This window comes from Calliphora vicina, chromosome 5 (assembly GCF_958450345.1).
Source record: "Calliphora vicina chromosome 5, idCalVici1.1, whole genome shotgun sequence".
NCBI lineage: Eukaryota > Metazoa > Arthropoda > Insecta > Diptera > Calliphoridae > Calliphora > Calliphora vicina.
The window spans coordinates 28,946,712-28,963,449 of NC_088784.1; the positions used below are offsets into that span (position 1 = coordinate 28,946,712).

The window sequence follows — 16,738 nt, forward strand, 5'->3', positions numbered from 1 at the left end:
TGGTACTGGTACATAAAACAAATTATTATTGTTTGTATACTTTCTTAGAGCAAAATTTAAAAAAATAAAAATAAATATTTCAATGAAATTCCCCAAAGTGTTGGGCTGGATGGCAAGGAAAATAAATATAAAAATTGTAGTAGTATATCAATTTATATACAAATATATATGTATGTATTGCAATAAATAAAATAAACATTTAACACAAATACGTTTGCAAATACATATATTTGTTCATATATTCATTTAAATTCCCTATTTACACATGTAGAGTTTAAATTGTTGGAATAAAACATATGGGTTACCAACATGCTGTTGAAAGAAATTTTAAATTTAGAAAAAAAATTGTTATTCATATGATTTTTAAGCTTTATTTGCTAGTATTCCTCAAATAATTTTCTTTTCAATTTAATAATTTTTTATTGTTTCATATTTCATGCAAACACCCATACTTTTTTTTTTGGATTTTTTTTTTATCATATTTTAACTATTTATAAAAATTCTTGTATAACGAGATGATATTTTTTCTTTTATTAAATTGACTTTATGTTTTGCCCTAAATTATGCTATGAATACTGTAAAACACTATCAGTAAACTGTTACAAATCTAGTTTATAACAAAAATGTTGAAAATTTAATGCATTTGAGGAGAGAAACAAACATAAATGTTTGTAGAAAACTAAATATACAAAAACCCAGCAGTTAAACATGTAGTCAATGTCTTCCTGACTCCAAATTTATATATTTTGGGTAATTTGACACGCATGTGCTCTTTGTAAAGAAGAGATAAGTCAATTGGTTATTTTATACTTCCCTGGTAATCTAGCGTAAAGTCAATTGTCACTTAAGTGTCTCTAAGTAATCTAGAGTGTAGTCACTTTAAACGTTTTATTTGTACTGCACTTTTTGTGAGTAAGTAATTCGTAAATTCTCATACAGTTTATTTTCTTTTTTGCTTACGTATACTTACATTCCATGTAACCTAGCGTGAAGTCATATGTCACTTTAGTATCTCAAAGTAACCTAGAGTATAGTCAATTTAGTACTGCACTTTAGAAAGTAGTTATATTACACTGTGTGTAACTTTTTGAGTCATCGAAAAATAACCATATACGGACACCACTACGTGATAATAGAACAAAACAAAGACGCGTGTCTCCCAGTTTTGCCCAAAGTCATGCAATTTTTTTTTATGGGCCCCCAAAAATTTGGGGCCTTGGTGTCATTTTTGCAAAAAAAGTGATCATTTTCTCAGGCTCATATCTTGCAAACAGTTCGGAATTTTGATTTACTTTCTGAGGCAAAGTTGTAGCTCTTAACATAAAGAACAAAAATTGTGAACATATAAAAAAAAACTTCATCTTCAAGATCAAAATCGCAAAAAACTTTAGAAAATTCGATTTTGTTTACCTTTTTTCCCCTGTTAAGGTCCATAGGTAGCAAACCGTTCAAAATTCAAGGAAACAATCAACTACAAAAATGTAGCTAAGATCTCAATAAACAACTTTCTAGAACATATGAACTTCCTAGGAATTATTCTTAACAGCGTTTAGGTAGGTCAATATAATTTAGTAAGTTTGGGCCATAAACTATTAAATTATTATAAACTAAAGCATACTTTTAGGCAGCTTAAACAAATTTATTTCGAATTTTTTAAAGTTGTTTGCGATTTTAGAGTGCAGTTACTTTAAACGTTTATTTTATACTGCACTTTAGAAAGTACTTACATATTTTACCCATCAGAAGTAATCTATTGTAGAGTTGTCGGAGGAAGCTTTATTTTCAACCAATCGGTTATTGAACTCTCATGTCTTTTTAACTGACTTTTTAAGGTCAATTTGCAACCGTTCATGTTGAAATAACTAGTTATATAGCTGATCAAGTAACTAGTTAGGTAGCTCGTAAGGTAACTGACTCTAGGTAACCGGTATGTGAATCCACTGAGTTGACTACTTTGGACCAGCAATCAGACAGTCTCATTGTAATCAAAAAGGATTAGGACATGCACGTGTAAAAATAATTAGTCACGTAGCTAGTTATGTAACTAGTTCGGGACAGTTATCCAGAACAGCTGGGAAAATATTTTCCTATACAAAGATATTTATACACATACAAATATATACATTATTATGTAATAGACATGTTAATTTTTGATTGTTGTTGAATGTTTGTCAAAGTTAGTAATCAACTAATTGTTGTAAAAAAATCAATTACAATTACTACAATTTATGCTCATGTTTATGAATGATGACCAAACACTGTGAAATTAACAACAACAGTAATAGCTGCAACAAAAACTTAACTTCGCAATAATGTTGAAAATAGTTTTGGGAAAATCCATCAAATTTTTTCAAGGTTGTCTCATATTTTATTCCATAACTTTTTTTCTACCTAACCGATTTTGTGGATTTTCAATACTAACCTACTTAATACAATGATAAACAGTTTGGGTACATCTCATTAATTTTGGTTGTAAATATTGGACGTGAGCATGTTTTACACAGACAGGCTTTCTATGGTCTTATATACGTCGTTACAAAGGTCTTTGAAATATCTATCATTAGATATCCATATTGTCTATATTAATGACTTAGTAATACAGATATAGGTCAAAAATTGAGGTTGTCCTGGTTTATATCAGCCATTTGTGGACCGATTTTCTCGATTTTAAATAGCAAACTTCTCAAAACTTGTCTGACAGAATTATTGAAGATTTGGATCCCGAAGATATCTGGGGTCTTTAGAAAATTGATTTCAACAGATAGACAGACATGGCTTAATCGACTTCGCTATCTATAAGGATCCAGAATATATACTTTATAGGGTCGGAAAATTATATTGCGGAATGACGGAATGTATATATCCTTCTCACGAAGGTGAAATGTATAAAAATTAAATACGAAATATAGTTTCATAAAAAGTTTCCATTGTATTGTCTCTCACCATTGACCAAGAGTGATTTCACTTTAGTTTCCAATTATGTATTAACATAAATATTAACTTAATTCAAATCAAATTCTCACCTTTTATGATTTATATACAAACATTTTCTTTCACGAAATTTATACTTAACGACTTGTCATAATTTATTATAATCAATTTATTACTTATTGTACTTTTATTCATTATTATTATTATTATAAAAATAAAACCACAAACTGTTATTGATAATATAATCAATCAACCAAAAAAAATAATGAATGAAAAAATATTGAAAAAACCAATCACATACACAAATTGTTATGAATATTATTGGGCTTTTGTTAAACATTTACTGGTAATTACACGACTTATTTAAGTATATATTATATAATTAGTTACTTTGTGTTACAAAGTAATACAAATTGCAAAAAAAAAAAAAAAAATCATATACAAATATTAATAAAAATAAAAGGTGAAACAGTAAATGTGATATTGTATAAATTTTATTAAGTGTAAAAAGAATCATAACAGCAATTAAGTTAATTAAAAATGTAACATTTATTTAAGCAAATAAAAACATTTTTTTTAAATAAAGGTTTTGCATTGAATTTTAAATAGAGTTTAAATTGAGAAAAAAAAGTCAAATAGTTAAGAGCTGATTGATTAAATAAAGTGACAGATATTTTTGCAAAAAAATGTGATAATTATTAAATATACATATTTTCAAATACAAGTTAAGAGCTTTTATTTTTAAATTTTGCAATTAATTCAATGTTTTGTGCAATAACTCAAGGTTAATGAAAGCTAATTATATTTAAAACATTTCGAAAACGAAGGAATTTACAAAATAATGCTTTATTATATGTAGTTTTTAAATATAGCCAATTTGTATAGCATATTTTAGGGCATTAATTTATGTATTTTATCATTGTCTACAATTTGGCTTTGTTTGAGTTCAAAAATGAAATAATATTGAACAAGTAAGAGAGCTATATTCGGCTGTGCCGAATCTTAGATACCCTTCACCAAATTATGCTTAAAAATAATTTTTTTTTAGGTAAACAAAAAAATGTTTTTTAAAAAATTTTTTTTTGGAAAAATAATTTATGACAAAAAAAATTTGTTGATGAAAAAAAAAGTCGGGTTAAAAAATATTTATCCCGATTTTGACCCATTGTAGGTCCAACTTACTACTATATACGTCGTTGCAATGAACTTTAAAATATCTATCATTAGATATCTAGGGTTTCCCGGTTTTTTCCTTATAGCTCAGCCATTTGTCGGCCGATTTTGTCGATTTTAAAAAACAACCGATCCGGAAGAATTCCCGACATATTGATGTATAAATCATGTATGTAAGTTATTTAGGGGCTACGGAAAGTTGATTTCAACATACAGACGGACAGACGGACATGGCTATGTTGACTCTGCCAGCGATCTAGTGCATAAATTACAAACGTAATGACAAACTTACATATACCCTTGCCACTCATGGTGAATGATATACAAATTTAATAGAAAATCTGTTAGTCAAATGCGGAAGAAGCTAAGTGGCAAATTATTAATATCACAAAATTCAGTATTCAGACATTTACAAAGATTAAAAATTATAACTTTAGAAATACGTAGAAAAGATCAAATAAAATAGATTAAAAATCTCTTTAATTATCATTAATATAATTTACAGCATATTTTAAGGTTTCAGCATATTGCTTACATTTCCATTGTCTACATTTAGGCTTTAAATGTTAAACTTAAAACTCATAGCCTATTCATTGCCATACATTTCGAATAAACATCTAATGTAAGTTGTTAATATAATTACAAATCATTAAACTTCCATGAATAATTATTATGAAATTATAACTTAATTAATATTCTAATAACTTAAGACAACAGCAACACATTACTTACTTATTTGCAATATTGTAAGGCATTGTTTGACATATTTATGGGTTTATATATGTATCTAATCAAAATCACAATTACAATAATGAAAAATAAAAGACAAAAGAAATACATATATAAAAAAAAAGATAATTAACAAACACAAACGTATAAACACAGACAAATGCATTTATTTTAATTAAAACATATTAGAGACAAAAATCATATAAATTGAGAGAGATAATAATGATTAATCACTGATTCTTTATTTTTATTTATATAAAAAAAAACTACTCTGGTTTTACTGTTGCTGTTGTCACATTATGTAAAAGAGCAACAAAGAAACCCAGCAAAAAAAATCAATTTATATACTTTGTATATAAACTTATACATATATCCACACATTTGACATACTATATACACATACACACACTCACTCACATAAAACATTATTTTTCGTAATAAATATTATGATAAGCAAACACCCATGAAATAGGTCAAATGTCAGGGGTAAAATTTCCGTGATAATTTAATTTCAAAAAAATAAAAAATAAAAAAAAACGTAAAACCATTTTTATTTCAACTGTGAATCTACAGAGAGAAAAAACAACTCACATACAAACCTATAATAAATAGCTTAAAATTACTGGAAAATTATTTGAATGTGTGTCTATGTGTGTTTAAATACCAAAAGCAAAAAATCCCTAAAGTAGGCATTAAATTTTGTTTATTAAGCGTATATGCCTAAATGTATGTTGTTTTTTTTTGGGGAAATTTAAAAATTTTTTAGTGAACAACTGTGTTTTGTTTTTGTACATGTATATGGTAAATTTTCAATTATGGCTTTTATTTTATTTACATATATATTTTAAAGCATACTTATGAGGGCAATTTTTATATTTTTAAAAGTGCATACTTTTAAATTTGTTTGATTTTGAAACTGCAAAATATACCTAGCATTTTAAAGGTAATATATATTAAGCAATTTCATTTATAGCTAATTTCAAACTAAACATGCACACATTTACAAATTTATCAAGATTAAATTATAGAAAATAAGAAAATGAGCTTGATTAAAATAGAATTTTGTATAAAAAAATCTTTTGTATAATACGGAATAGTAAATTTAATGTTATCATTTCTTCAATTGGTTTAGTGCGCACAGTGTATCAAATTGTAAATACGAAAAACAATACAATAGTTTAAGGTTCTTTTCAAGAAAACTAAGGGAGTTGTTTTATCAGTAATTGTGTAATATCGAAAACTTTAAAAGTCTGAACCCCATTTTATCAATCTCTGGTTATTTTTTATAATTTCCTCATACAAAAATTATATTAATTGGAAGTATATTGTTACGAAAAACGATATGCATATATTGAGAAAATGAGGCTAAATGATTTGTTGAATATAATCTTCGAAAAAAGCAGATAATTAATTTGGATCAGGGAACTAATATTTTACGTGAGCGTAGCCAAAGAGTATTCGTGATGAAGTTACTAAAATGGGCCCTTCGAACTGTAAAATTTTTAAACAAGTGCCATTTTAAAATTTTAATTTTTGGAAAGCGCTCAGCTAGGTCTTTAAAAAACATGTTTGCGTATGCTTTTTATATCTTATAATTTCCGATTTATAGGCATTTCAAAATTGTGATTTTTAAATTTTGCCATACCTTGATTCCCTTTTTTAAAAATATAGGTCGTTCTTTTGGACCGAATGGACTCGAATTTTTTTTTAGTTAGTCAACTAAATTACCAATAATATACAAAAGATTTCAGAGCAATATCGATTATGGATCCAAAAATAAACGATTTTTAATTTAAAAATTTCAAAAAATATTAGATTTTTGCTGTTTTTGGACTTTCTTTAAGAACATATAAAAATTTTATGGTTTTCTGCAAGGTATCTTTACGGAGAACATTTAAGTATAAAAAACATGTCCTATTTTTCGAATGTTTCGCCCCTACGCTCTTCGGAATTTGACCAATTTTTTTTATCAAAATTGTTCTAAAATCATGTTCTAAAATCCCAAAGCTGGGATCAAAAAACGGAAAACAGCTTTGGAAACCTTGTTGTGTTTCCTATTTATCTCCAAAGTATTTTCCCAGCCCCGAAGGAAATGTGGATCCTATGGGCAAAATCGTAAAAAATACCATTGTTGGGATTTTCGCTCCAATTTTTAGGAATTGGGGGATTCCCTTTGATCTTTTGACAATTTTTTTACCCTTTGTGATTTAGAATGACAAATTTAAACATTGAAATTTTCATTGAGTTTTTTTAATAAATTAAGATTTTATTACATATTACATATTTACTGAGTTTTTAAAACAAAATTTTTTATCAAAATTTTAATACGAAAGCAAATATTAGGAAAAATTTGATCCACATTTATTCCGAACTAGTGTTCTTGTTTTCAAGTCAATATCTGAATTAGATTCAAAAATATGCCACTTTAAAACTCGGTCCTTCAAAAATATTGTACTCTGAGCCAATAAAAGCGAATGAAGACAGACAAAATCATTAGGCAAAGACCCTGCAAAGGAAGACCCATGACCGAAAAACAAGGAACAGGACGTAGGAATAGGTTGGCGTGCTACAACCGCTCTCTCCGGTATGTCAGGACGTTGAACTCACGAGATCCTGCTTCCTTGACCTCTAGGGGAAAGCGGTTGCGGCGTAAACACACCTACCACATAAATACTACTGCTGGGGACGTCAGGCCTGCCAAGACGAAAATCGAAGCAAAATATTTAGAAAAAAATTATTATAGCAAAGAACATCGTGACAGAAATGGAATACGAATGAATCTAAATACAATTTAATAGGCAGTGATGGGAGAACATTTATAAGATAGCCGAAGCGAAAGAGACTGAACCCCAAGCACACAAATAATACGGTCAATCTTGGCGGTGGGCATAATAAAACATCATAAAATATAATAAGACTGAAATCGGATACAGATCTCTATATGTATCGATACGCTGATGAAAATATACTCCAAGTTTAGAGATTTCAACACGACAATGACCCTAAACACACCGAATGGTTACATTCCAATGAGATACGTATTTTGAAGTGACCTGCCCAATCGCGTTATCCCTTAGAAAACCTATGGGAAATTGTTGGTCCCAAAATACGAACTCAAAATTTTACCACGAAAGAAGCTTTAGCAGATGCTGTTATAAGTGCAAAATATGTCAAAGGAGACGATTGAATCTTTAATTGGTATACCGTCATTGTGAAGCTGTAATACAAATATATCCAACAAAATACTGAGTTAATTTTGTAAAAATGAACCCTAAGTTTCCATGGTATTATCAATATCATAACAGTGAATACAAATCTTATCACAAACTAATATTCCCTAGCAAAACTCTGTAAATTTTGTAGGGCTTTTTTCAATTTATTAATGTATAATTTTAAAATGAAAATGACAAGAAGAAAAGCTCATGTCAAGTTATGTAAATTTATATCTCTACTGCTATCTATTAAGAAAAGCGTATTTTCTGAATACAATTCCATTTAGTACATATTTTAATACATAAAATACAGATTAATGATATTAATAATAAGAAAAAAACCTTAAAATGTTTACAGTTTGTTTATGACACATACACAGCTCTCCACTCAAACAAACAACCACCCACACTCACTCACTCTCAGGGCAAATATTAACAAATAAGTTTGCATACTTTTAGGATGTACCAAAAGGAATATTATGCATACATACATAAAATAAAATGTAATAAAATACAATGATATCTTAGAAAATCATATATCAATTTTTTGGAAAATATAATTTATACTGAGCTTTATTTAGCAAACACCAGTTAGAGGAAAGAAAAGCATTTCAAATAATATTTATTGAAAGAGAACCCTTATTCAAACCGTAGAAATAGAGGTAGTTGAAATGGCTTTTACAAGTTAAGCTTTTAACCTTTTTTCTACTTTCTTCTGTTATCTACTACTCCTAAATATACCGAGGGTTTGAGAGTAGAGGTATGACACTGACTGTTTGGTTTTTAAAGAAGAGGAGCAGAAAAAAAGCTTTGTAGTTGTAGGAAAAATTCATGCAAACAAATACAACAGTATACAAACCACTTAAAATAATTGGAAAAATTTGTTCTTGTTGTTGTGCTCCATTGTTGTTGTAAAAATAAGAAACGGAAATGAAAAGCCACCATGGATGGGGAAAAAAATAGTAATAGAGCACGAACATTAAGAAATGGTGGGCATGTGAATAAATATGTATGTATATGAATTTGAAAATGTTGTTATAAGTGAATCTAACTAGAATAAAACAAAAAGTTAATACTGGTATAATGTTTTACTTAGTTTTGTGGTGAATGTAAGTTTAGCTAAATGAAAAAGATTTGTACACTTTTGTTTTATAAAGAAAATAGTTTTTTAATAATGGGATTATGAAGAGTGATACATTGTAGTTAACATTATGAAATTTTTGCAAAACAATAAATAAGGTTGCATACTTTTAGGATATTAGTTATTTGAATATTAATGAAGTCTATACATAGGAAAAGTTTATTAATTAGAAAAATGTATATATATATTTTTATGCACAGTTTAGGGCGCGAAGTATCTTATATTAAAAAATATATTTTAAGATGAAATTAAAATGAAAATATTTTAAAATATATTCCTTATATTTTGCTTGCTTTGCATTTTATATAACACTTAATTGGCAAAAAATTAATACTGGTATTTTTTTGTATTTACTTTTCTTTTATTTATACAAAGTACATTTACACATAAATTTATATAAAGAATCATGGACGTAGTTGGCTTGAAAAACTGGTAATCCTAAAGCTTTAAGTAACTTTTTAAGATTTTAGATTAAAATTCTATTTCTCGGACGCCTGTTCTTAAAAAGAGTTGTTTAATATTGATTGTTGTCATACATTTTAATGTATTTTTCTTTATAAAATTACCAGCACACCGGCACATTAGGATGGTCCCATTTGAAAATCAGAAAATTCAGAAAATTTGTCTTTGAATTATAACTTTTAATTAGCTTTGGCCATAATCCAAACGTATGTCAAGCATTTTTACTGGTTTTATGGATTTTTCATAGAAGACAATTGTCTTCGACGATTTATGTAAAGTATTTTGTAATTTAATAAGCTACAAAAACCTTAAAATGTTCGGTTTATAGGAGCCTAAACCACTGCACCGATTATCTTGAAATTTTTACTGTATGTTCCACTATATCTGGAAGAAACTAGGAAATTGAAACATTGGGAGTATGACTTAAAAATGATTGTGAAAGTCTTAAAGTTTTGCCCTAATATCTCCCTTATTGTTGTAGTTTTGATGAAAATGGGCGGTAATGTAATAGTGGGCGTGGCACGTCCAATAAAATGTAATTCCTTAACATCGAATATCTGTAGAACTATAATCATAAAAGTATTTAAACTTTGTACGAATTAATTTCTCATCGTTTGGCTGAAAATGGGCTGGATTGTATTATTGGGCGTGGCACCTATCATACAGAGTAAATAGTTATTATCCAATATCTCGAGAAATATAATTGTGAAAGTCTTCAAACTTTATATGAATTAATTTCGTATCACTGCATGAAGTTTAACCAAAAAATGGGAGGGATCGATACAGGGGTGAGTCACCTCCCATATAAAGTAAATGGGTATTTCTAAATATCTTGAGAACTATAATTACGAGATTATTCAAGCTTTGTCCTAACAGTTCTCTCATTTTAATTTAAACTTTTTATTTCGGGAAGCGAAGCACACCGGGTTTTAGCTAGTTAATTATAAATATAATTTTTTGGGAAACATTAACAATTTCTCTTTGCGGGCCATCCTATGCCTCCTATAGGTTTTTGTGTCTGCATTAAAACGTTTTGCAAGCAGAGTTAAAAATATAGAGACGGAGTTTTATTACAGTGAAAACTTGAAATTATTGAGATCAGAATCACCAGAATTTTTCAAATTAATGTCTTGACTATATAGCATCTACTGTGCGACAAGCAACAGTAGTTGTAAAGTATATAAAATGTTATTTGATGTATTTGTGTAATGAATGTTTTATGTATTTTAATAAATATTAAATTTTGTGTTAAAGAAGTAACAAATTGAAATAAATATGCAAGAATTAAGCAATAAAATATTTCAAAACTCTTATTAAAGATATGGAAATGTTTGGTGAATTTATCAACTTTATAATTTATTCTTGATTATGCAATAAATAAAACATTTGCTTTAAAAAAATAGGATTAATTTACGCAAATAAAACAGTTATATTAAACCCATGCTATTTATCTAATTTTTAAAGCCTACTTTAGGGATCGAAAAGCGTTTATTTTATTTAATAAGCTTAAAAATACTAAATGAAAAGGATTTATATTATAGATATTAAACTAATTTTGCTAAAATTTTAAATAATACACAACAATAAATCTAACACTTTCGCTAAAAATAATTAATTATTGTTTAGATAAAAAATTTATAAAACAAACAAAATTAATATGTGTTTAATATGAATAATAGTTTATTAAATTACAGATTAGAAATTTTGTTAAATATTTTCCATACTACTATCAGTCCAACCCCTTGTTCTTTATATCCTAATTGCCTTCAATTGTGCAAAAACCAGTAGATATAAAATCTAAAATCCAGTTTAAATCATTTAACCCCAACATTACATGCGTTTAACAATTCTTCTAGCAAATAAACTTTAAATGTATGCCCAAAATTATGCATTACTTTTTGCACTAGCAAAATTAGAAAAGTACGTGAACAAAAAATGTCCATAAAACAGCAGCAATTGCGTATGTTATACAAATATTCATACATATTTCTTATCCTCTAAATTATCTTAGAATATTGGTTGCTTCTTGAACGAGTGTTCGCTCTAATATTGTTGCCTATTGTATAGGGGTTTTCAATTCATTCACTTTTGTTGCTTTTCTTGTGCTCTGTTCTAAACATGAGTGCGTGCTCGTAAATCTTTCTCTCACTTTGAAGGTTCATGTATTTAATTTTTTTTTTATTTTTTACAATGTAGCTTGGTATGAAAAACGATAAATTTTATTATTTCTTCTGTATGTTGGAAGCGAGGCAAAGGTTATATGTATATGGAAAGTAAAGAAAAAAAAGTATGTATGCAGAAGTATTAATTTTGGCTTGGTTGAATATTTAATATCTTTCTGTGAAATGTGATGAAAAAATAATATATTTTAAGAAAAGCTAAACTATGAATGTTTTTAGTCTTCAGATCAAATTCTTTAAATGATGACAGAAGTAGTAGGAAAAGTCAAGAAAAATCCCAAAAAATTTTATTATAGAGTTCTTATAATATTCAAATGTTATTTAATTTTCAGTATTATGAAATAAAAAAACATAAAACTAATTTATTTCTTAGCAGAAATATAAGAAGCAATCCCTTAGAGTATGCTTTAAATTATGCTACATTTTGAATTCAACATGACATAAATAGCCTTAAAATTTCAATTCAACTGCATTCTATGTTAATTTTCGATTAAATTCCAAATTTATAAAAGATAAATTAATCAACATTGTTTAATGAAAACTTAACTCTATAAAAATAAACCGAATTAAAAATAACACCTAAACGTATGCTTTAATTTAAGCCAAATCTCATGAGACTCTTTCTCCCCAGCTATTTCTATGACCAATTCTCATTTATTAACTACATTACATAGTAATTAAGTTCAATTAAAACTTAATTAAACCAATAGTAAATAACTTATATTTAACTAAATTAAAATGTTGTTGCAACTGATTAAAACATTTTGTTTAATGTATTCTTGCCTTTTACTTACACTATTCCCCAACTCCTTTTCTCATACGTAATTATAGGTCTCAGCTGGACAACATTTACATCTCAGCGGTGATATGAAAAGTAATGTATCGGTGGCAGCTCAACAGGGAGTGTTCTTTAATCAACAACAGCAGCAGCAACAACAACAACAGCAGCAGCAACAAAATACTCAAAATTCTCAACAGCAACAGGGTGGCAATAATAATGGTCCCAATAATCCACAACAGCAGCAGCAACAACAACCAAATCAAAATATTAATAACAACAATGGTAAGTTTCTAAATAATTTCTTCAATTTTATTTTGTAAACAATCATAATTAACTAATATTGTTCTTGATTTATTAAAAGGTGCTTCCGATGGTGGTTTTAGCATGTCACAAACCCAATCCATGAATTTCTCACAACAACAGCAGCAACAGCAACAGAATCCCGGCAACCAACAGCAACAAGTACCACCAAATATGAGACAAAGACAAAATCAAAACCAAAATCCCTCTAATACGGCGGCGGGTAATAATGGTCCCAATGGTCCCAACAGTGCACAAGGTGGTCCCAATGCTGTACCCAATAATGCTGGTCTTATGGGCAATCAACAGGTGCCGGGCGGTCCCAATTCTGCGGGTCCTAATGGCGGTCCTATGAATCCTATGGCTGGACCTGGTGGTCCCAATGGCCCTAATGTGTCCGGTCCCAATGTTCCGGGTATGGGTGGCCCGAATGTACCCGGCATGGGTGGCATGGGTCCTGGTATGGGTGGCAATCCTAATCAAATGATGTCCGCGGCCAATATGAATCCTAACGGTCCCTCCGGTCCCAATCCCGCCATGATGATGGGTGGTCCTGGTGGACCCAATGGTCCTCCCATGAATATGAATCAAGCTAAATTCCTGCAACAACAACAGATGATGCGTGCCCAAGCCATGCAGCAGCATGGTATGGCCGGCTCACGACCCCCGCCACCCGAGTATAAGGCCACACAGGCTCAACTAATGCAGGCGCAAATGATGCAACAAACTGTGGGCGGTGGTGGACGTTTTCCCAATGCAGCTGCCCAGGCGGCTGCTATGCGTAGGATGACACAACAACCTATACCACCTTCGGGTAAGTTTTTAAAAAAAAATTGTATTTTTTGTTTAATAAATAATTTGTTTCATTTGTTTAGGTCCCATGATGCGTCCCCAACATTCTATGTATATGCAACATTCCGCAGCCGGTGGTCCCCGTTCTGCTATGGGACCTTATGGTGGTCCTATGGGTCCAGGCGGTCCTCAACGGCCGCCTAATGTACAAGTAGCTCCGGATGGTATGCCCATTGGTTCCCAGCAAGAATGGCGTCATATGATGATGCAGCAGCAACAAATGGGTTTCGCCGGTGGTCCTGGACCTGGAGGCCCGATGAGACAAAGTGCCGGAGGTTTTAATAGTGGTAAGTGATAACAATTAAATTTTGTAAAAATTAAAAAAATAATAGAATTAAAATTTAAATTAAAATGAAAATCATTCGAAATGAAAAAGAAGAATATTAATGAATAAAGGCGATTTGTGGTTGACAAAATTGAAACTTTTCCCAACAAATTCTTTTTTAGTTTTCATTAATACATATTTATGTACCAGTATTTTGTTGGATATCCCTGGATTTTTATTACTGCTTCACAGCGACGATGCATTAAACCAATTAAATATTCAGTCATCTCCTTTCAAATATTTTACAATTCCCTTATAACAGCATCTGATAAATCTTCATTCGTGGTATAATTTTGGGTCCGTATTTTGCGATCTACAATTTTCCATTGGTTTTCTATGGAATTGAGATCTGGCGATTGGGCAGGCCATTTCAAAACACCTAACCAATCGGGGTCATTTCGTTTTGGGGTAATTTTCGTGATATAATATTATCCAAACTAGGAGCATATTTTCATCAGCGTATCGATAGATAACATCCGATTTCAGTCATATTATATTTATACCCTACACCACCATAGTGGGGAGTGCTCATATTTGTAACGTCCATAAATATTTTCCCATCTTAAAGAATACCAATCTAGTTATATCCAATACCAATCTAGTTATTTTTGTTCTTCTTCAAATTGTAGGGCTAAAATCCGGAGTTAACAATGTCTTCGCATTTTTTCAAACAAATCTACTATAATTTTTTATATTTCATTTTCTTGCCTTTGATATTTAATACGTTTTATTATAATTTCGCTATGGAAATTATTTTTCAATACTAAAGTTCACTTGTAAGCAAATTTAATTGGTGTCAAATATATAAAATTGTGAAAAAGTCGGCAGGGCCGGGAGAATTACTTTGTATTATTTTTATTATTTTCAACTAAGTCTCTTTTTACAATAAAAATATTTAATAACGTATTCCTTTCTTTTCCTTTTCAGGTTTTATGGGTAATCCTACTAGCGGACCAATGCCAAATGGCCCCAACGTTGCGGGTGCTGGCGGTATGGGTGGTCCCAATCCCGGCATGCAATTGACACCAGCCCAAATGCAGCAGCAAATGATGCGACAACAACAGCTGCAATCACAACAAATGATGGGCGGCCCGAACGGTCCAAATCCCAATGCCATGCAAATGCAGCAAATGATGCAACAGCAAAGCCTACAGCAACAGGCAGGACCACAAGGTCCAGGCGGTCCCAATGCCATGATGACACAAATGCAAATGGCCAGCATGCATATGTCACAAACTCAACAGCAAATAACCATGCAGCAACAGCAACAATTCGTGCAGCAAACTACCACCACCACACATCAACAACAACAGCAAATGCTACAAATGTCACAGGGTCCGGGTAATGTGGCGGGAGGACCCGGTTCAGGACCCAATGGTCCGGTGCCGGTAGGCAACAATAACGCTCTAGTGTCCACCTCGTCAGTATCCGTGTCAGCGGCCTCTGTGGTGGCCACCTCTAGCTCAGCTAATAATACCATTAATCAAACCATCAATTCGGTGGTTGGCAACTCGAATGATTTATGTCTCGAATTTTTAGATAATTTACCCGTGGATGGTGGTAATTTTTCAACACAAGATCTAATCAATTCTTTGGATAATGACAATTTCAATATACAAGATATTTTGCAATAGACACTCAATAACTGATCTTTAAAAGAAAAGTTTTCAGTTTATTTTTTTATTGTTTTATTTGAAATGAAATTAAGGAAAAACCATTTTATTGTTGATTTGTTGTTGATATTAATTGAAACTTAAATTACTTAAAGGATATAAGATTTAGCTAACACGATTTTCTTTTTTAATTTCAAGTTTATACCAGAAAATTAGGTTGCTTAAATCTATTACTTTTTTGTTTGTAAATTTCAATCTTTACTGTTGAGTTATTTTTATAAAAAACAAAAAAAAACTAAAATTATTAATTATTAAACATAAAAAGTTTTTTTTTTGGGGTTTTTTTATTATACATACATATATAAAAAATATATATTTTTTATTAAATAGTTATGAAAAGAGCGTATTAGATATTAGTTTTTTTTATTATTATTTTATTATAGTTTCTTTTCATTTTATATGTATTGTCTATTGTTGTTTTAAAGATTTTACTAAAATGTTAAATTTTAATTTTATTTAAAAAAAAACATTCCATTTGCAAAATATATTAATTTGTTTTATGTTAATTGAAATCATTTGTACTATATAGTTATTATATACAAAACAAACAAACAAACAGACAAAAAAACACATACATTTTATTTACTATATACATGACATTATATAGAGATTTTATACAATTTTATACATCATATTTTTTTTATTATTATTTTCAACTAAATCATTGTAATATACAAAACTGTATTTTGTACTCAAACTAAAATTATTAAAAAATTTTATTAGATAAAATATATGATTTTTAAAGGAAGTTTAAACAAAAATAAGTGATCCTAAATAAATTTCATAAATATTCAAGATTTATTGTATTACTAATTGAATTATTTTTACTGATTTGAGAAGATTTTTTTCTGAACATTTTAACAACCCCTTTTTCGAATAACACTATAAGATTTTGTGTAACTTGAGAAGATATTTCTAAAAATTGTTCCACAATCTTTCCAATTGTACTGCCACTACAAAAATTCTAAATCCTTGTAAA

The 16,738-nt window shown here is 29.4% G+C and overlaps 1 protein-coding gene across 4 annotated transcripts in view; it reads left to right on the forward strand.

Moving 5' to 3' along the window:
- The window catches only part of mam (mastermind), a 179,426-nt gene extending 163,520 nt beyond the window's left edge, over positions 1–15,906 (forward strand). For all 4 annotated transcript variants that reach the window (XM_065514063.1, XM_065514065.1, XM_065514064.1 and 1 more), the window contains 4 exons: positions 12,660–12,891; positions 12,971–13,723; positions 13,785–14,048; positions 15,014–15,906. In XM_065514063.1, the coding sequence (XP_065370135.1) occupies positions 12,660–12,891; positions 12,971–13,723; positions 13,785–14,048; positions 15,014–15,720 (1,956 nt within the window). In that variant the 3' untranslated portion in view covers positions 15,721–15,906. The remainder of the gene's footprint in view (positions 1–12,659; positions 12,892–12,970; positions 13,724–13,784; positions 14,049–15,013) is intronic.
- The last annotated feature ends 832 nt before the right edge of the window (positions 15,907–16,738 follow it).